Source organism: Tachyglossus aculeatus, chromosome 9 (assembly GCF_015852505.1).
Source record: "Tachyglossus aculeatus isolate mTacAcu1 chromosome 9, mTacAcu1.pri, whole genome shotgun sequence".
Taxonomy (NCBI): Eukaryota; Metazoa; Chordata; class Mammalia; order Monotremata; family Tachyglossidae; genus Tachyglossus; species Tachyglossus aculeatus.
This window is the reverse complement of record NC_052074.1, coordinates 28,001,992-28,023,687: the sequence shown is the minus strand read 5'-3', so window position 1 is coordinate 28,023,687 and position 21,696 is coordinate 28,001,992. Positions and strand designations below refer to the sequence as shown.

Below are 21,696 nucleotides of genomic sequence, written 5' to 3'. Positions count from 1 at the left end.
TGGCACCCAGAGTAATAATAATAATAATGGCATTTATTAAGTGCTTAATATGTGCCAAGCACTGTTCTAAACCCTGGGGTAGATATAAGGTTATCAGGATGTCCCACATGGGGCTCACAGTCTTAATCCACATTTTACAGATGTGGTTACTGAGGCACAGAGAAGTTAAGTGACTTGCCCAGAGTCACACAGTTGATAAGTGGGGGAGTCGGGAGTAGAATCCACAAACTCTGACTCCTAAACCCATGCTCTTTCCACTAAGCCATGCTGCTTCTCTATGCATTTATTGGGTTGCTGCAAGACCTTGGGCAAGTCACTTAACTTCTCTGGGCCTCACTTTATTGCATCTGTTCAATGGGGGTTAATACTTGGAGGCCCCATGGGCGACATGGACGACGTCCAAGCTTGTATTGTCCCCAGCGCTTAGTGCACAGCCTGACACATAATAAGCGCTTAGCAAATACTATTAAAAAAAGAAAAGGTTCAGTTGGGAATGGGCACAGCCAAAGTGTCTTAGAATGATGATCAACCCAGATTGCAGGGGGAGACCCTCAATTCCCAGACTGAATGGGGGCAACCTACACAATGACAATCAACTACAGCTATGGTTGTCCTCTTACTGCTTTGACACACATTGGTGGAGCAGTCGGTCAATCGTATTTACTGAGCTCTTACTGTATGCAGAGCTCTGTACTAAGCACTTGGGAGAGTACAATAGAACAATAAAACAGACACATCCCCTGCCCACAATGGGCTTATAGTCCAGAGAGGAAGGCAGACATATTAAATAAATTACAGATATGTGCGTAAGTGTTATGGGGCTGGGATGGGAGGGATAAATAAAATGAGCAAGTCAGGGCCTTGCAGAAGGAAGTTGAAGAAAAGGAAAAGAGGGCCTGGTCAGGAAAGGTCTCTTGGAGGAGATGTACAAAGGGAGTGAAGGGCAAGTGAGAGGGAATTCTTCATGGGGATGGACATAATAATAATAATAATGGTATTTGTTAAGCACTTACTATGCGCAAGGCACTGAACTAAACACTGAAGACTCTGTCACAGCTGAGGAAGTACCCAGAGACAGCCCCTGAGGATTTGCTGTCATTCATTCATTCAATCATATTGATTGAGAACTTACTGTGTGCAAAGCACTGTAATAAGCGCTTGGGAGAGATACAACAACAGACACATTCCCTGCCCATAAAGAGCTCACAGTAATAGAGCTAATGACAGTATCCCTGAAACAATTTCTGCAACCTTTCACACTTGTCCTTCTAGCAATAATATTTACTGAGCACTCACTGTGTGCAGAACAGTGAACTAAGCACTCGAGAAAGTACAGTAGAGTTCAAAGACATGGTCCCTACTGTCGGGAAATGTAGTCTAAGTCAGAAATAAATTGCAGGTAGAAGGAAGCAACGGAGTGAGTAGAAATATATGGATATAAGTGCAAGGTAGCTGGGTGAGTACCCAAGGAAGTGTCGTTATGGCAGGAAGATGGGGATGAGAAAAAGTAAAAATGGGAAATCTCCTGGAGGGAGTGTGACTTTAGAAGATGGGGAGAATGGTGGACTGTTGGGTGTGAGAGGGTTAGGAGATCAAGAAAGATCAAGAAAGATCAAGAAAGGGAGGGCCGACAGTAAGTGAAAAGAGAACAAGGGAAAAATCAATCAATATCTATTTATTGAGCACTTAACTGTGCCCAGGGCACTGTACTAAGTGGTTGGGAGAGTACAACCCAACAATAATTATATTATAATTATTTATATTATTTATTTATATTGTTTATTATATTATATATTATATTATATATTATAATTATAATTATAACAATAATTACATTCCCTGCCCAGAAGGAGCTTACAGCATAGAGGAAGTGTACAGTCTAGAGGGGCAGTTATTATGTTGGCAAAGTGTGCAAGCTAGGGTATGTCTCCCCTCTTCTAGACTGTGAGCCCGTTTTGTCTCTGTTGCGGAATTGTACTTCCCATGTGCGTAATACAGTATGCTCTGAACACAATAAGTGCTCAATAAATACAATTGTAGGAATAAAGGCAAAGAAAAGTAGCGAGGAAAGAACTGATTGAGTGAGTGCCTTAAAACCAAGGTCAGGAATTTCTGTTCAAATTTCTCAGACAGCAAATGTTCCCTTTAGTGGCACATTCCGGGTAGAACACTCAGTCTCTACAGTGTGGTCAGGTGACAACTCTCAGAATTGGTTTAGATGCAAATAGCACTGGATGAGTCAGGTCACTTTGGGCCCACCACACTATCCTCACATCCACGGCATATAGCATCTGAGTCATGCATCTAGGGAAAGCTTCAGAAATTTTTAGGTTAAAATAATTTTGCACCCAAGACAAATGTCCTTTAAAAGACTGCAAGGTGCATTTGGGACAGATTCTCAAATGCTTGCAATTCAATTCTGGGTGAATATATCATTGAAAACATTTTCTTGTAAAAAAAAAAGACTCAGGAATCAATCAATGGTATTTATTGAGGACTTACGGTGTGCAGAACCTATACTAAGAACTCAGGAGGGTACAGAGAACTGTGCAGCTGAGGGTTCATTCATTCATTCACTCAGTCATATCTTTTGAATGCTTACTGTGTGCAGAGCACTGTACTAAGCGCTTGGAGAGGGTGAAGTGAATATTACTATTCATGTTTCTCCATTCAGGCCAGTAAGAACATTTATGGGCAGGGCTCTTGGTAAGCAGGGCTGCGTAGTGGATAGAGCACGGGCCTGGGAATCAGAAGCCCTTGGATTCTCAAATTTCGGCTCCGCTACTTGTCTGCTGTGTGACCTTGGGCAAGTCACTTCAGGCCTCTATGCCCAGGTGCTCTCATCTGTAAAATGGGGACATGGACTGTGTCCAACCTGATTATTCATTCACTCCTATTTATTGAGTGCTTATTGTGTGCAGAGCACTCTACTAAGTGCTCAGGAGAGCACAATACAATGATAAAGAGACACACTCCCTACCCACATTGAGTTTATAATCTAGTTTATATCTACCCAAGCTCTTAGTACAGTGCCTGGCAGATAGTAAGCACTTAACGAATACCATTAAAAAAATTCATTCAATCATATTTATTGAGGGGTTACTGTGTGCAGAACACTGCACTAAGTGCTTGGGAGAGCACAATACAACAATAAACAGACAGTTCCTGCCAACAACCAGCTGACAGGATAGAGTGGTGGAGGCAGACCTGAAGTGTGGCTAGAGAAGCAGCTTGGTTTGGTGGAAAGAGCCTGGGCTTGGGAGGCAGAGGATGATGATGATGGCATTTGTTAAGCGCTTACTATGTGCAAAGCACTGTTCTTAGCGCTGGGAAGGATACAACGTGATCAGATTGTCCCACGTGGGGCTCACAGTCTTCATCCCCATTTTCGAGATGAGGTAACTGAGGCATAGAGAAGTTAAGTGACTTACAATACAACAATATTGCCCCACGTGGGGCTCACAGTCTTCATCCCCATTTTCCAGATGAGGTAACTGAGGCATAGAGAAGTTAGGTGACTTACAATACAACAATATTGCCCCACGTGGGGCTCACAGTCCCCATCCCCATTTTCCAGATGAGGTAACTGAGGCACAGAGAAGTTAAGTGACTTACAATACAATGCAACAATAAACAGACACAGTTCCTGCCAACAACCAGCTGACAGTATAGAGTGGTGGAGGCAGACCTGAAGTGTGGCTAGAGAAGCAGCTTGGTTTAGTGGAAAGAGCCCGGGCTTGGGAGGCAGAGGATGATGATGATGATGATGATGGCATTTGTTAAGCACTTACCACATGCAAAGCACTGTTCTTAGAGCTGGGGAGGATACAAGGTGATCAGATTGTCCCACGTGGGGCTCACAGTCTTCATCCCCACTTTCCAAATGAGGCAACTGAGGCACAGAGAAGGTATGTGACTTGCCCAAAGTCACGCAGCTGACAATTGAAAGAGCCAGGATTTGAACCCATGACCTCTGACTCTCAAGTCTGTGCTCTTTCCATTGAGCCATGAGGATGTGGGTTCTCACTTCTCTGCTGTGAGACCTTGGGCAAGTCATGTCATTTTTTTTGTGCCTCAGTTACCTTATCTATAAAATGGGGATTAAGACTGTGAGCCCCGTGTGGGACAACCTGATTACCTTGTATCTACCCCAATGCTTAGAACACAACGCCCCAGGCAGACTGAGCCCCCCTTTTGCTCTGCTCCTCCTCTCCTCCCCATCACCCCCTTCCCCACCCCACAGTACTTGTGTATATGTGTACATATTTATTATTCTATTTATTTTATTAATGATGGGTATATATCTATAATTCTATTTATCTATTTTGATGCTATTGATACCTGTCCACTTGTTTTGTTTTGTTGTCTGTCTCCCCCTTTTAGACCGTGAGCCTGTTGTTGGGTAGGGATTGTCTCTTTCTGTTGCCCAGTTGTACTTTCCAAGCGCTTAGTACAGTGCTCTGCACACAGTAAGTGCTCAATAAATACGATTGAATGAAGTAACGAATGAATGTTTGGCTTAACAAATACCATCATTATTATTATTATTAATATGAAAGTGTCTACCCCAACCCTTAGAATAGTCTTTGGCACATAGTAAGCGCTTGACAAATACCATAATTATTATTAATAATATAAAAATAGCTACCCCAGCACTTAGAACAGTGCTTGGCACAAAGTAAGCGCTTAACAAATACTATAATTATCATCAATATAAAAATATCTACCCCAGTGCTTAGAACGGTGCTTGGCACAGAGTAAGTGCTTAATACCATCATTATTATTAATAATATAAAAATATCTCCCCCAGCACTTAGAAGTGTGCTTGGCACAAAGTAAGCGCTTGACAAGTACTATAGTAATTATCAATATAAAAATATCTACCCCAGTGTTTAAAATGGCGCTGGCGCATAGTAAGTGCTTAACAAATACCACAATTATTATCAATATAAAAATATCTACCCCAGAGCTTAGAAGAGCGCTTGGCACATAGTAAGCTCTTGACAAATACTATAATAATTATCAATATAAAAATATCTACACCAGAGCTTAGAACAGTGCTTGGCACATAGTAAGTGCTTAACAGATACTTTAATAATTATCAATACAAAAATATCTACCAAATACCACAATTATTATTATCAATATAAAAATACTCCAGCGCTTAGAAGAGTGCTTGGCACATAGTAACCGCTTGGCAAATACCACAATTATTATTATCAATATAAAAATATCTACTCCAGTGCTTAGAAGAGTGCTTGGCACATAGTAAGCGCTTGACAAACACTATAATAATTATCAAAATAAAAATATCTACCAAATACCACGATTATTATTAATATAAAAATACATCAGCGCTTAGAAGAGTGCTTGGCACATAGTAACCGCTTGACAAATACCACAATTATTATTATCAATATAAAAATATCTACTCCAGCGCTTAGAAGAGTGCTTGGCACATAGTAAGCACTTGACAAACACTATAATAATTATCAATATAAAAATATCTACCAAATGCCACGATTATTATTATTAATATAAAAATACACCAGCGATTAGAAGAATGCTTGGCACATAGTAAGCGCTTGACAAATACTATAATAATTATCAATGTAGAAATATCTACCAAATACCGCAATTATTATTATCAATATAAAAAAAATACACCAGCGCTTAGAAGAGTGCTTGGCACATAGTAACCGCTTGACAAATACTACAATTATTATTATCAATATAAAAATATCTACTCCAGTGCTTAGAAGAGTGCTTGGCACATAGTAAGTGCCTGACAAACACTATAATAGTTATCAATATAAAAATATCTACCAAATACCGCAATTATTATTATCAATATAAAAATACACCAGCGCTTAGAAGAGTGCTTGGCACATAGTAACCGCTTGACAAATACTATAATAATTATCAATATAGAAATATCTACCAAATACCACAATTATTATTATCAATATGAAAATACACCAGCGCTTAGAGGAGTGCTTGACACATAGTAACCACTTGACAAACACTACAATTATTATCAATATAAAAATATCTACTCCAGCGCTCAGAAGAGTGCTTGGCACATAGTAAGCGCTTGACAAACACTATAATAATAATTATCAATATAAAAATATCTACCAAATACCACAATTATTATTGTCAATATAAAAATACACCAGCGCTTAGAGGAGTGCTTGGCACATAGTAAGCGCTTGACAAACACTATAATAATTATCAATATAAACATAGCTACCAAATACCACGATTATTATTATCAATATAAAAATACACCAGCGCTTAGAAGAGTGCTTGGCACATAGTAAGCGCTTGACAAATACTATAATAATTATCAATATAGAAGTATCTACCAAATACCACAATTATTATTATCAATATGAAAATACACCAGCGCTTAGAAGAGTGCTTGGCACATAGTAACCGGTTGACAAATACTACAATTATTATTATCAATATAAAAATATCTACTCCAGCGCTTAGAAGAGTGCTTGGCACATAGTAAGCACTTGACAAACACTATAATAATAATTATCAATATAAAAAAATCTACCAAATACCACAATTATTATTATCAATATAAAAATACACCAGAGCTTAGACGAGTGCTTGGCACATAGTAAGTGCTTGACAGATACTATAATAATTATCAATATAGAAGTATCTACCAAATACCACGATTATTATCATCAATATAAAAATACACCAGCGCTTAGAAGAGTGCTTGACAAATACTACAATTATTATTATCAATATAAAAAAATCTACTCCAGCGCTTAGAAGAGTGCTTGGCACATAGTAACCGCTTGACAAATACTACAATTATTATTATCAATATAAAAATATCTACTCCAGCGCTTAGAAGAGTGCTTGGCACATAGTAAGCACTTGACAAACACTATAATAATAATTATCAATATAAAAAAATCTACCAAATACCACAATTATTATTATCAATATAAAAATACACCAGAGCTTAGACGAGTGCTTGGCACATAGTAAGTGCTTGACAGATACTATAATAATTATCAATATAGAAGTATCTACCAAATACCACGATTATTATTATCAATATAAAAATACACCAGCGCTTAGAAGAGTGCTTGACAAATACTACAATTATTATTATCAATATAAAAAAATCCACTCCAGCGCTTAGAAGAGTGCTTGGCACATAGTAACCGCTTGACAAATACTACAATTATTATTATCAATATAAAAATATCTACTCCAGCGCTTAGAAGAGTGCTTAGCACATAGTAGGCGCTTAACAAATGGCGTCGTTTTTATTATTACTATAAAAATAAATGAATTACAGGGATCCAACCGAATAACATATAAACGCGACTGCAGAACCCCGCGAAGATTTCTGCTTGTTTTGTTTTGTTGTGTTGTGTTGTGTTGTGTTGTGTTGTGTCTCCCCCTTTCTAGACGGTGAGCCCGTCGATGTCGGGCTGTCGACGTGTCGTACTCAGGCGCTCAGTACAGTGCCCCGCGCAGGGGCGGTGCTCAATAAATACGAAGGGAGAAAAAGATCGCCGCAAAAACCCGGCGGGCGGACCCCGCCTAGGCCCGGCCCGGGTCCGTCTTCCACAGCGCGCGTTCAGTCGCGTTCTCGGAGAGCGGCCCCGCCCCGCCTCTCCCCGCCCCGCGGCTCGCCATTCGCTCCCCGGCGGTGATGGACAGCCCGGCCGGCCACTGAGGGGCGCGGACGCCGCACATGCAGATGACAATGGGGCGGCGGCCAATGGGAGAGGAGCGGGGCGGGGCTTGCGCCGCGGTCGTCAGGGGGCCGGCGGCAGCTGAGCGAGCGGGCCAGCGCGCAGGTGGGTGGGCGGGCGCGGGGGAGGGGAGGACTTGGGGACCCCCCCTCCCCACCTTCCTTTCCCCCACCCCCTTTCCTCTTCTCCGTTTACAGCCCCCCCCCCCTTTCCTCTGCTCCATTTACAGCCCCCCTCCCCAAAGCTGCCCTCCTCTCTGACACTTGCCCATCAATGCCCCCTCACCACTTTCCTATTCCCCTTCCCCATTTACAGCCCTCCTCCCCAAATCTGCCCTTCTCTCCGACACTTGTCCGTCAATGCCCCCTCCCCACTTTCCTATTCCCCTTCCCCCCTTTCCTCTTCTCCACTTACAGCCCCCCTCCCCAAATCTGCCCTTCTCTCTGACACTTGTCCACCAATGTCCCCTCCCCATCTTCCTACCCCCTTTCCTCTTCTCCATTTACAGCCCCCCTCCCCAAATCTGCCCTTCTCTCTGACACTTGCCCATCAATGCCCTCTCCCCATCTTCCTTTCCCCCTTCCCCCTTTTCTTCTTCTCCATTTACAGCCCCCCTCCCCATATCCTTCCTTCTCTCTGACACTTGCCCATCACACGTCCCCTCCCCATCTTCCTACCCCCTTTCCTCTTCTCCATTTACAGCCCCCCTCCCCAAATCTGCCCTTCTCTCTGACACTTGCCCATCAATGCCCTCTCCCCATCTTCCTTTCCCCCTTCCCCCTTTTCTTCTTCTCCATTTACAGCCCCCCTCCCCATATCCTTCCTTCTCTCTGACACTTGCCCATCACACGTCCCCTCCCCATCTGCCTTTCCCCCTTCCCACACTTTCTTCTCCATTTACAGCCCCTCTCCCCCCCATCTGCCCTACTCTCTGACACTTGCCCACCTTGGCCGTCACTCGCCCCCTCCCCACCTTCCTTTCCCCTTTCCCCCTTTCCTCTTCTCCGTTTACAGCCCCCCTCCCCAAATCTGCCCTTGTCCTTTCCACTTTCCCCTTTCCACTTTCCTCTTCTCCATTTACAGCCCCCCACCCCCATCTGCCCTTCTCTCTGACACTTGCCCACCTTGGCCATCAATGCCCCCTCCCCACCTTCCTTTTCCCCTTTCCCCCTTTCCTCTTCTCCGTTTACAGCCCCCCTCCCCAAATCTGCCCTTGTCTCTGACACTTGCCCATCACACGTCCCCTCCCCATCTTCCTTTCCTTCTTCTCCCCCTTTCTTCTTCTGCATTTACAGTCCCCCTTTTCCCCCGCCCATCTGCCCTTCTCTCTGACACTTGCCCACCTTGGCTATCACACACCCCTTCCCCCCTTTCCTCTTCTCCATTTACAGCCCTCCTCCCCATCTTCCTTTCCCCCTCCCCCCATTCCTCTTCTCCATTTACAGCCCCCCCCAATCTGCCCTTCTCTCTGACACTTGCTCCACCTTAGACATCACATGCCCCTTCCCCATCTTCCTTTACCTCTTCCCTCCTTTCCTCTTCTCCATTTACAGCCTCCCCCATCTGCCCTTCTCTCTGACTCTTACCCCACCTTGGCCTTCACACGCCCCTTCCCCATCTTCCTTTCCCCCTTCCTCCCCCTTTCCTCTTCTCCATTTACAGCTCCTCTCCCGCCCCCCTGCATCTGCCCTTCTCCCTGACACTTGCCCACCTTGGTCATCACATGCCCCTTCCCCACCTTCCTTTCCCCCTTCCCCCCTTTCATCTTCTCCATTTACAGCCCCCCTCTCCCCCCCATCTGCCCTTCTCTCTGACACTTAACTACTTTGACTATCACATGCTCCTTCCCCCCTTTCCTCTTCTCCATTTGCAGTCCCCCATCTGCCCTTCTCTCTGATACTTGCCCCACCTTAGCCATCACACTCCCCTTCCCCACCTTCTTTTCCCCTTCCTCCCCCTTTCTTCTTCTCTATTTACAGCTCCTCTCCCCCCATTTCCCCCCAGTCTGCCCTTCTCTCTGACACTTGCCTCGCCTTGGCCATCACACGCCCCTTCCCCACCTTCCTTTCCCCCTTCCCCCTCTCCATTTACAGCCTCCCCCATCTGTCCTTCTCTCTGACACTTGTCCCCCACCTTGGCCATCACACTCCCCCTCTCTGCCTTCCTTTCCCCCCTTTCCCCCTTCTCCATTTACAGCCACCCACTCCCATCTGCCCTGCTCTTGTGTGGGTGGCTTGGCTTTGGCCATACACGCTGCGTATAGTTGCTTAGAACAGTGCTTGGCACATAGTAAGCGCTTAACAAGCAGCGTGGCGTAATGGGTAGAGCATGGGCCTGGGAATCAGAAGGTCATGGGTTCTAATTCTGGTTCCACCACTTGTCTGCTGTGTGGCTTTAGGCAATCCACTTAACTTCTCTGTGCCTCAGTTATCTCATCTGTAAATGGGGATTAAGACTGTGAGCCCCTTGCAGGACAAGGGACTGTGTCCAACCCGATTTGCTTGTAGCCACCTCAGTGCTTAGTACAGTGCCTGGCACATGGTAAGCGCTTAACAAATACCATATTATTATTATTATTAGCTCTGCCGGCCCCCTTCTCCCTTCTACTTACTGCTCTCTGTCCTTTTGCCCATCTCCTCCCCCTCCTGCCCATCTCCTCCTTCCTTCTTAACCACTCCCCTCTCCTGTCCACCTCCCAACCCCTGTTCACCCCCCCAACACTCTTGCCCATCCCCCCAGCTCTTGCCCACCCTTTTCCTACCCACTCATTGCCCCTGCCTGCCGCCCCTCCCGCCCACCCACGCAAGGTCTGTATCTCTTGAATCCAGCAGCTAATGTCACGGGAGAGGCCCAGTGGCAGCAAAAGCAGAAAACTGGGGCCTGATGGTTTCAGTCGCAATGTGTCGTGGGTGGGAACCTGTCGCTCTCCATCCCTTTCTCATTAGAGCAAGCTCGGTTGCTGTCATCGATGTGATTATACCCGCTCCTGTTACAAAACCACTATTTTGAGGAAACATTTCACCCTCGTTTCCCCTTTTATCTACTAATTGAAACAACTGGCTAGCTCCGTATTCTACCCTTTTGGGTACTGATTAGTGAGCTAGAAGAAAATGACCACCATTTTAATTTGTGTGTATTTGGGGGGGTGGGGGGTTTGCTTTTTATTTTTGCCAGACCTCAAGTTGATGATGCTTGTGAGTTCTAGTGGTGAGCAGAAAAAGGGCAGGCCTTCACTATGAAAGCTTGTGTGCTACACTTCTCTCTGGCTTCTGGCCCCTTGCTGATTCCCCCACACCCTCTCCTCTTGAAATGCACTCGACCACAATTCTCTCCAGCTTCAAATCAATCAATCAATGGTACTTATCGAGCACTGTGTGCAGAACACCTTATGAAGCATTTAGGAGAGTACAGTACAACAGATTTGATAGACATGTTCTCCCCCTTCCAGACTGTGGAGTAGAGACGGTCTCTATATGTTGCCGATTTGTACTTCCCAAGTGCTTAGTCTAATGCTCTGCACACAGTAAGCACTTAATAAATACGATTGAATGAATGATACCTGAGGAGTTTACAATCTACAGGGGGAGACAGACATTAAAATGCATTACAGATATGTACAGAAGTGCGGTGGTGTGGAAGGTTGGGGAATATCTAGTGTTTAAAAGGTACAAATCTAAGTGTGTTGGCAACACAAAAAGGAGAAGGAGTAGAAGAAATGAGGGTTTACTCATGGAAGCTCCTTATGGGGTGAACTCATATCTACCAACTGTGTTGTATTCTTCCAAGTGCTTAGTACAGTGCTCTGCCCACAGTATAAAAGTATATACTTATATTTTTCATAGAAACAAAGGTGAATTAGAAATTGGTAAAAGTAGCAGCAACCGATTAGAATTAAACATGCAGGACTAATCATTCATTCAGTCGTATTTATTGAGTGCTTACTATGTGCAGAGCACTGTACTAAGTTCTTGGGTAGTACAAGTCGGCAACATATAGAGACGGCCCCTACCCAATAACGGGCTCGCAGTCTAGAAGGGGGAGACAGAAAACAAAACAAAACATGTAGACAGGTGTCAAAACCGTCAGAATAATCATTTCTACTCCTGATTTTGCTGCCTCTGACTCCTTAGTTCACAATCTGGAACTCCTCTGCTTCCCACAAGTCCTCCAGCCCATTTATCTCCCCAGGTCACCGTTCTCTTAAAACCCCACCTCTCCTGATTAATTTATCACATCCTAGTCACGTCAACACATCACCCCCAGCACTTACATACAGGCATTCCCCTGATGACCTTGCCAGCTACTATCAGGCTCCCTCACCTCCATGGCTTTCATAGCCACTCTCTCCTCCTTCTCAACCATCCCTCTAGAGGCAGCTCTCCTGCCCCTGAACTTCAACCCAGCTCTAAAACTCTCGTAGCCCACTAAGAGGAAAGCATAAGGTTAGGGCAGCATTTCTGTATGATTTCTTGCTGACTTGAAATACGTTTAAATCGATAATATTCCATATCTAAAATGGGAAAAACCTATTTGATAGAGCTATTCATTGGTCATGAGGAAAAGGGCTGCGAATGTACAAATTTTGGATTTGGATTATATACAAACATATATAAAAGTCTGTAAGTCCTATTGTTTTCTTTCTTTTCTCTAGATATTCTAGTTTTTTCCACATATTTTTACAATCGGAAGACCAAAACTGGACAGAATACCTCAGTACTGTAAAGACCAAGTAAGCAGAAGGATTTCTTCCTAATTGTTGCTTATTGTTCTCCTTCTAATATACCCCAGTACTGCAGGTTTAATTCCTGGATCCTAATAATAGAACAGTCAATGAAGAGTAGGACTCATTGAACAGTTACTATGTGCAGAGACTGAACTAAACCCTTGGGAGAAAACATTTGAGTTAGTAGCAGACACCATCCCTACCCTCAAGGAGCTTGCAATCTAAATTCCTGCACGTCCTACTTCTACTCATTCATCCTAGTATCATTTTTATTTTTTGAAAAAAAGCATCCCAATTCTTACTGTTAGCTTCCTGAAATGGTGATCAAAACTCCCTTCTGTCATTGGAAACCTCCAGTGGCTACCCAGCTCCCTGATTATCAAACAAAAAATTTTTTCCCATTGCCTTGAAGGCTCTCCATCAGTTCTCTCTCTCCTTTACCCTACTGGCTCTCTCCACTTGCTCCCCCGGAATTATACTCTTTGCTCCTCCCGAGCCCACCTTTATAATTAACTGTACCTTATCACCTACCACAGACCCCTTCCTTCCTCCTGCAGGTTTCCCAGCCTGGAATGCCCTCCCCCTAAATCAAGGCTCCCCTCATGAATTCTCAACACTCTGAATCTTATCAACCCCACATCCCGTAGCACCTGTGTATTTACTTATTATACCCACACTCACTATTTCTTCATACTTGTACATTCCATTATTTATTTTGACATTTCATCCTGGCAAATTCATTCTATGCCTTATCGACGTTTGTTCTTCCTATGGCTACTATTTGAAAATGTTTTGTATGCTTGTATTTTTCACTACTTTTGAGCAGGAGCGTATCTGTTACTTTTGCCGTACTTCCTCAAGGTCTAAGTACTGTGTGTCGCACTCAGTAGGCACAATATAAATAATGAACGCCATTACCGCTATCAATGTGCCTTGGGATCTCTGGTCTCTTTTTTCCACACTTGGGCCTAGACAGTCTTATCCTGTACTTCTCACTTTTGGTCATTTATGTCACCATTATACTCCTGATTTGTGCATGTCCATATTGCAGTTCAGACTTTCTCAGCCTTAATTATGCCAATAATTTCCCCTTGTCCTTGTTTTATTTTTTGTGGTATTTAAGTGCTTACTCTGTGCCAAGCAATGTTCTAAGCGCTGGAATAGATACAAGGTAATCAGGTCCCACATGGGGTTCACAGTCTTAGTAGAAGGGAGAACAGGTAGTGAATCCCATTTTGCAGATGAGGGAACTGAGACACAGAGAAGTGAAGTGATTTGCCCAAGATCTCACAGCAGGTATGTGATGGAGCTGGGATTAGAACGCAGGACCTCTAACTCACAGGCCTGTGCTCTTTCTAGTAGGCCACACTGCATCTCTGTTTTGATTGTTGTATTCTGTTCTGCTCTATTGTGATTACAGAGAGCCATTCTAAATGTTCTAGAACAAGGATCCCAGAAGGAATAGTCTTAGTAAACTGTAACTAAATAATAATAATAATGATGGTATTTGTTAAGCGCTTACTATGTGCCAAGCATTGTTCTAAGCGCTGGAGTAGATACATGATCAACAGGTTGTCCCACTAGGGGCTCACAATCTTAATCCCCGTTTTACAGATGAGGTAACTGAGGCACAGAGACGTTAAGTGACTTGCCCAAAGTCACACAGCTGACATGCGGCGGAGTCGGAATTGAACCCATGACCTCTGACTCCCAAGCCCGTGCTTTTCCCACTAAGCCACGCTGCTTCTCAGATTTTGTAATGCTGACTTTGAGGGGGAAAAAATTCACTTTCCTCCCCCCACAAAAGAACCATAGGATGGGTTGAAGTTCTCCACATAAAGATGCTGTAGCTGTTTTGTCAACGAAGCTGTTTATCCATATCTGATTAAAATCTCACCACCAGTGGTGTCAGCTTTGAATGCATAATAGCTACCTGTATATTTATAGAGTATCTAATGCCTCACTATTCTCTTTTCTCTTTATTTATTTATTTATTTTCTCTTATTTCAATATGGTGAGAAATCTTAACCCATATAGATTTCATCATCACTACTTTCACGTCATTATTGTTATCATCAAGAGCATTTATTGAGTGCCAAGCACTGTCCTAGGGGCTCAGGAAAACATACATATAAAGAAAAGAGCATGATTAATTGTGAGAGCCATAGCCTTCTAATCTAAAGATGGGTTTTTATATAGGCAAGACCTGAACTTAGAGGTCTCATTTTTGTAAGAAGAGGTTATAGAGAGTATTTGAATCAATAAATGGTATCTACTGAGTGCTTACAGTGTGCAGAGCACTGAAATAAGCACTTAGAGTACAGTACAATAGCTGGTAGATACGTTTTCTGTCCACAAAGAGTTTCCAGTCTAGAAGTAAGTGAAAAGATTAACTGGAACTTTTTGTTTTGTGTTGTTTTTGTTTTTTCCTGCAGTCTTGTCTGCCTGACTCAAACAGCTGAAAATGGCCTTGAATTTCTGTTGGATGCTTTTTACATTCTGGGTGTTTATTTTTTCAAGTGCAGTTCCTCTCCAGGGAGATCAGCAGATGATTCTCCTGGTTTCGTTTGATGGATTCCGCTGGGATTACATATATAAAGCCCCAACACCCAATTTTCATTATTTCATGGAACACGGTGTTCACGTTAAACACGTTACTAATGTTTTCATTACAAAAACCTATCCGAATCATTATACTTTAGTGACTGGTCTGTATGCTGAGAGTCATGGCATAGTTGCTAATGAAATGTATGATCCTCTCCTGAACCAAACCTTCTCCTTGGATCACATGAACATCTCCGAATCTAAGTTTTGGGAAGAAGCAACTCCGATTTGGATCACAAACCAAAGGGAAGGACATAGAAGTGGCGCAGCAATGTGGCCCGGGACAGACGTGAAAATACATAAAACTTTCCCAACTCATTATATGCCTTACAACGAGTCTGTTTCATTTGAAAACAGAGTTACCAAAATTATAGAGTGGTTTACTTTAAAGGAGCCAATAAATTTGGGTCTCCTGTACTGGGAGGATCCTGATGAAATGGGCCATCATTTAGGCCCTGACAACACACTCATGGAAGCAGTCATCTCCGATATCGATGACAAACTGGGATATCTGATGGCAAAAATTAAGAAAGCCAAGTTATGGGACAAGGTGAACCTCATAATCACAAGTGATCATGGGATGACAGAGTGTTCTGCGAAGCGGATCATAGAACTCGACCAGTATGTGGACCAAGACCACTATATCCTGGTTGACAATTCTCCAGTAGCCGCCATTCTGCCTAAGGAAGGTAAGTGCTTTTGGATGGGATCTTTACAATTTATGGGTACCTTCTCCCCTTTGCTCTACCTCCTCCTCACCACAGGTTTTGATTGGGGTGATCACCGACTTAATCGTAAATTAGTGAAAACATCCAAAAAAAGAAGTATGCAATTCTTCTGATTCAGGGCCTGCTGAGCTCCTCAGGAGTGTCTTCTCTCAGGAACTGCTCATTTCAACTCCATGGCAAATGGGGAATTTGGTGTTCACTCATTCATTCAATTGTATTTATTGAGCACTTACTGTGTGAAAGCAGTGTACTAAGTGCTTGGGAGAATACAAGACAACTACAAACAGACAAATTCCCTGACCACAATGAGCTCACAGTCTGGGGGGGGAAACAATATGAATATAAATAAATACAGATATATACGTATGTGCTGGGGGCTGGGAGGAGGGATGAAGGGAGCGAGTCAGGATGACACAGAAGGGAGTGGGAGGACAGGAGGGCGTAGTCAGGGAAGCCTTCTTGGAGAAGATGTGCCTTCAATAAGGCTTTGAAATGGGGGAGAGAAATTATGAGGAGGGAGGGCATTCCAGACCAGAGGCAGGATGCGGGAGAGAAGTCGGCGGGGAGATAGATGAGATGGATCTAGAGTGAGAAGGTTAGCATTAGAGGAACTAAGTGTGCAGGCTGGGTTGGAGCAGAGAGTAGTGAGGTGAGGTAGCAGCAGCATGGCTCAATGGAAAGAGCCCGGGCTTTGGAGTCAGAGGTCATCGGTTCAAATCCTGGCTCCGCCACTTGTCAGCTGTGTGACTTCGGGCAAGTCACTTAACTTCTGTGTGCCTCAATTACCTCATCTGTAAAATGGGTAGTAAGACTGTGAGCCCTACATGGGACAACCTGATCACCGTGTAAACTCCCCAGTGCCTAGAACAGTGCTTTGCGCCTAGTAAGCACTTAATAAATGCCATTATTATTATTATTATTATTATTATGAGGGGGCAAACTGGTGTCTTTAGAACATCCCCTTTTCTTGGGGTGAGAATATATTCTCCGCTGTGGTGCTAAAATACTCAGATTTAATTGACTGAAACAGAGTTCACGTTTATTTAGATAGAACCCATTATAATCATTTCCTCCCACTGAGGCCTTCGTCTTTGGAAAAAAGAATTAAACTACAGCTCGTAACCTTTTTGTTTGTGCTTTAATTGTCTGAAAGAGTTAGCAGTTTATTTTCCTTTGTGGGATATTTGTTATGACTGTATCACAGTTGTTGTTTACATTTAAGTTACATCATCATCAATTGTATTTATTGAGTGCTTACTATGTGCAGAGCACTGTACTAAGCGCTTGGGAAGTACAAATTGGCAACATATAGAGACAGTCCCTACCCAACAGTGGGCTCACAGTCTAAACATTGAGTTGATGTTTCTAATAAAGGATAAGAATGGCTTTCTTTTGATAGTATTTATTTCTCAGCACCATTTTTCTTCTTTTACAGGTAAATTTGATGAAGTATATAAAGCCCTGCTGAATGCTCATCCTAATCTAACTGTTTACAGAAAGGAGGATATTCCAGAGAGATTACACTACAAACACAACCATAAAATTCAACCAATATTAGCAGTGGCTGACAAAGGATGGGCAATCTTACAGAATAAATCAGACACATTTTTGTGTAAGTATTTTATTGTCCTTTCTTCTTTCAACTTGCTTTTATTGCCTTAGCTGCCAGGTCCGCAGAAGAGTTTTCTTTACTAAGAATTTACTGATAGTAAATATGGGATAACTGAATGCATAGTCAGTATTTCAGTTCATTAGATAGTGGTATTTATTGAGCAACCTACTGTGCCAGAAACTTGAAAAGTACTGGATAAAAAAGTAGCACATTCTCTCCCACAAGAAGAGGCAAACATTAGAACATTTTCAACTAGAGAGGTCATAAATAAAAGGGGCAGATATACATGAGTGCTAAGGAGGTTATATAAAAGTTAATAAGTGCTTGAGTTGGGTGAAGAGATATGATTTATTCATATAATGTAATAATGATATTTGTTAAGCACTAACTATGCAGCAAGCACTGCTCTAAACGCTGGGGTAGATAAAAGGTAATCAGGTTGTCCCATGTGGGGCTCACAGTCTTAATCCCCATTTTCCAGATGAGGTAACTGAGGCACAGAGAAGTTAAGTGACTTGCCCAAAGTCACACAGCTGATAAGTGGCAGAGCTGGGATTAGAACCCCAAACCTGTACTCTTTCCCCTGAGCCACACTGCTTCTCTGTCTGTCATCCCCTCTAGACTGTAAGCTCCCTTTGGGGCAGGGAATGTGTCTTCCAACTCTGTTGAATTGAAATCTCCCAAGCAGTGCTCAGTACAGTCAGCACTCAATAAATACCCATGATTGATGGATTGATCGATATAGCTAAGAGTGCTGGAAAATTGGTTGGGGAAGGTGGGATTTTAAGAGGGGTTTGAATGTTGGGAGAACTGTGGTCTGCCTGATGTGGAGAGGGAGTTCAAGTCTGGGGAACAGGCTGAGCAAGCATTCAGAAGTGGGAGAGCCGAGGGCGAGGTACAGCTAGAAGGTTGCCTTGGGAGGAGCATAGGTAGCCAGTTGGGGAATAGCAGGAGAGAACAGATAGGAAAGGTGGGGGGCAGATGGTGGAGAGCCTCAAACCTGACTGTGAGGCATTTTTGTTTGAACTAGATGGCTCAATAATACACACCTTAACCCTGGGCAGCCATTTTAGATGCAAATACCTTCATATGTAAGTCAAAGAATTCATGTTCCTGGCTATCATGTTATTTGTTTTACAAAATCTTTACTTCTGGGTGCTTCAAACCCTCTATGCTCCCCCATCATGGTTAAATTATGCAATAACGCTGTATTTCCATGGCATTTTTCTTCCTATGAAAGAGTACAGAGGGAACAAAATTTGAATTCAAAATTCAACATGGGTTTTCATGGAGATTACTTCACTTTATCCTCGGCATTAGCTAGGAGAAGGGAGGGGCAGATGGTTTCTCTTTCAGGTCAGTGGAGATACTGTGGGCCAGTGTGGTTTAATGCCTCACCTAAGATTACTTAGTTCAATGCCAAGTGCTTAGTACAGTGCTAATTGCTTATCACAGTACTTTTCACACTTTAAGCGCTCAATAAACATAATTGAATGAATGAATGAATTACATAGTTGGCACTGACACACAAGAATCCCTGTTCATTTGTGTCTCAGAAGAGCAATGAAATGACCCAGGCACTTCTAAATTCATTAGAACAGATTCATTGACAAATCAAGCAGTGTGGTTTAGCGGAAAGAGCCCGGGCTTGGGAGTCAGAGGTCATGGGTTATAATCCTGGTTCTGCCACTTAGCTGTGTGACTTTGGGCAAGTCACTTCACTTCTCTGTGCCTCAGTTACCTCATCTGTAAAATGGGGTTTAAGACTGGGAACCCCATGTGGGACAATCTAATTAACTTGTATCTACCCCAGCACTTAGAACAGTGCTTGGCACATAGTAAGTGCTTAACAAATATCAGGATTATTATTATTATTATTATTAATTATTTCCATTTTTTTACAGGCCAGTGGATAGGATGAGTCTAATACCTTATTCTCTCTCTTTACAGTGGGTAACCATGGCTATGATAACTCATTCATGGAAATGCATCCAATCTTCCTGGCCCATGGTCCTGCCTTCAAAAAGCATTATTTCAAAGAAACTATGAATTCTACAGACTTGTACCCTTTGTTGTGCCATCTCCTTGGTATTACGCCCATGCCGAACAATGGCTCTTTCAACAGTGTACGGGATATGCTTGAAACAGTAATTCCAAGAGTTCCATTGACAACTGCGCATCCAAATGCTAGTGTAAAGCCAAGAATTTATGAACAGGAGGAGTCATATGCTTATTTTATAGGAGTCGTTCTTGGTAGCATTATAGTTATTGTGTTTCTTCTGGTTTTTATTAAACACTTAACTCGCAGTCAGATACCTACCATACAAGACCTACATGCTGAAATAGCTCAACCATTACTGCAAGCCTAGCATTGACTCGCCACACTAGTTCTGCTGGATAACTCTTTCCTCGTTTAAATGCTTCCAGTTCTAAGACTCTAATTTCAGTCATTTGCACAAATAGCTCACTAAGCACCCATAGGCATATTTACAGATGATCATCACCTGTGTAGAATTAAAACATAAAAACACGCTTGTGTTGTCCTCTGACAAGCATTTGAGGTTAACCGTCACCATTAGCCAGTCTGTGCAATATGATATACGGTATTAATATATGTATAGACATAGTGACCTTAAATTCTCAAATCCTTAATTAGTGTAATATAATCTATCACTTTCTGACAACCTAAATAACTTTATAGATCTATCTCAGAATGGTGTTTTTTGCCTGGAAGTTAACAATGTTCCAGTATTTGCCTTTTGAAGGGGTTTTGAGCTTAAAATATCTAGAAGAATGTCATGTGGAAATCAATATGATTTATCAGTTATTGGATGTAAAATTAAAACCGTTCTTTGCTTAGTTATGTGAGAGCTGATGACTAATTGGGAAAAGTATTCAAAATACTAGACCTTCTTGCCTAATTCAGAAATCACAGCATATATATACAATTGATTGATTACACTGTGTATTACAAAATCATGCCCATTAATTGGCTTTGTGAGTTGTTTTTACAAACTTGTCACTATCATCTAATAGCAATGAGTCTCATTCTGTTTTTTAAAAAATGTCCTCATTTCTTTATAACAGTAGTTATGTTTAAAAGTAGTCATGTGACTTAGAAACTTAGGGGTTATTTTCTGATGTTCTAAAATATTTTTCTTCTTACAAAGGTAGTACATTCTTGTCATTATTAGCCATTTCTTCATAGAAGCTAAATGGAGGTAAAAATCAATGAATAATATCCTGAAAAACAGCTCTAGTAAAATCCTCAAGAGCATTATAATTTTTCTATACAATCCTAGTACAGATTTAACACATTTTTGATTTCTAGTTTTTAAAGAATGCCCATTCATTTAAAAGAAAAGATCAACCAATTTTTCAGAAAAGGTGTGGATTATTTCATCGCAGAATGTGAGTCCTTGGAAATAAACCTGAATTAAGTTTATAGTGAGAGGAAAATGTTTAATGCATTTACTTATTGATTAAAAATAAACTGTGAACTGTAACCTAGCGCTAAAGGTGAAAATTGTAGTGTAAAAAACAAAGTAAGAGCATGCTAGGAACAATAACAGCATATTCATGTTCTCTTAGATCTGTGAATAGTTTTTATTTTATTAATGTCAGAATTTACCTTAAATGTTAGCACTTTAATGGTGGTTGACAGCCTTATAAAATTATGCCAGTACCTATTCTAACTGTTTATAAGCCTGGATGTTATCAACCTTCTCAGAATCCTAGTGTGGGTTTGGCATCTTGGAATGTGAATGTGCACCCAAAACTGACTTTATGCCTCTGACTCCAGGATTGTAATTTTTGTATTGATATGCAACTCTTCAGAGGGGATTACTTGCTTTGAGTGTGAAGTGTTCAGTCGTTTCCTGCATATTCAAATTGACCTAGAAACCACTTCTTTGTTCAAGCTGCTACGGGGTGTAAGTTCCTTCAAGACTGCAAAGAGAAAGTAAAAGCTGTAAGTTTTATACAGTGATTAAAAAGTCTGATATCCAAACATAATGGTTCCTTTTTTGGATATTCACCATTGTTCTTACAGATTTAAACAATCGTGTTTTAATGAATGAGAAACAGGAGCAATAATGGAAAAATGTAGGAGACACATTTTAGTTAAATCTTACCTCAGTTCCTTTCTATTTCATAAATGACTTTCAAATTTGCAGGAAACTAATTATCTGCTCTTTTGGGCACTTGAACTTCTGCTCATTCATGTCTTCTGTTAACTCCACTTTCTCACTTTATCTTTGGTTTTCTTCTTCCTGTTCCTGCCCTCTGTTTGTT

General features: G+C 42.2%; 1 protein-coding gene across 2 annotated transcripts; it reads left to right on the top strand.

Annotated features, from left to right (window-relative positions):
• The first annotated feature begins 7,800 nt into the window (after positions 1-7,800).
• ENPP5 (ectonucleotide pyrophosphatase/phosphodiesterase family member 5) lies at positions 7,801-21,412 on the top strand. Of its 2 annotated transcripts, XM_038751389.1 has the most exons (5): positions 7,805-7,841; positions 12,388-12,465; positions 14,895-15,752; positions 17,227-17,403; positions 19,354-21,412. In XM_038751389.1, the coding sequence occupies exons 3-5, from the start codon at positions 14,924-14,926 to the stop codon at positions 19,770-19,772; spliced, it is 1,425 nt and encodes a 474-aa protein (XP_038607317.1). In that variant the 5' UTR covers positions 7,805-7,841; positions 12,388-12,465; positions 14,895-14,923; the 3' UTR covers positions 19,773-21,412. The 2 variants fall into 2 exon arrangements, with proteins under 2 accessions (XP_038607318.1, XP_038607317.1); XM_038751390.1 differs by lacking the exon at positions 12,388-12,465 and having other exon boundaries at positions 7,801-7,841.
• Positions 21,413-21,696: the final 284 nt, after the last annotated feature.

Excerpts from the sequence above, each read along its gene's own strand:
- ENPP5 (XM_038751390.1), top strand. The coding sequence starts at position 14,924 with ATGGCCTTGAATTTCTGTTGGATGCTTTTTACATTCTGGGTGTTTATT. Across the intron at positions 15,753-17,226 it reads CGCCATTCTGCCTAAGGAAG|GTAAATTTGATGAAGTATAT; the intron begins GTAAGTGCTTTT and ends CTTCTTTTACAG. Across the intron at positions 17,404-19,353 it reads TAAATCAGACACATTTTTGT|TGGGTAACCATGGCTATGAT; the intron begins GTAAGTATTTTA and ends CTCTCTTTACAG.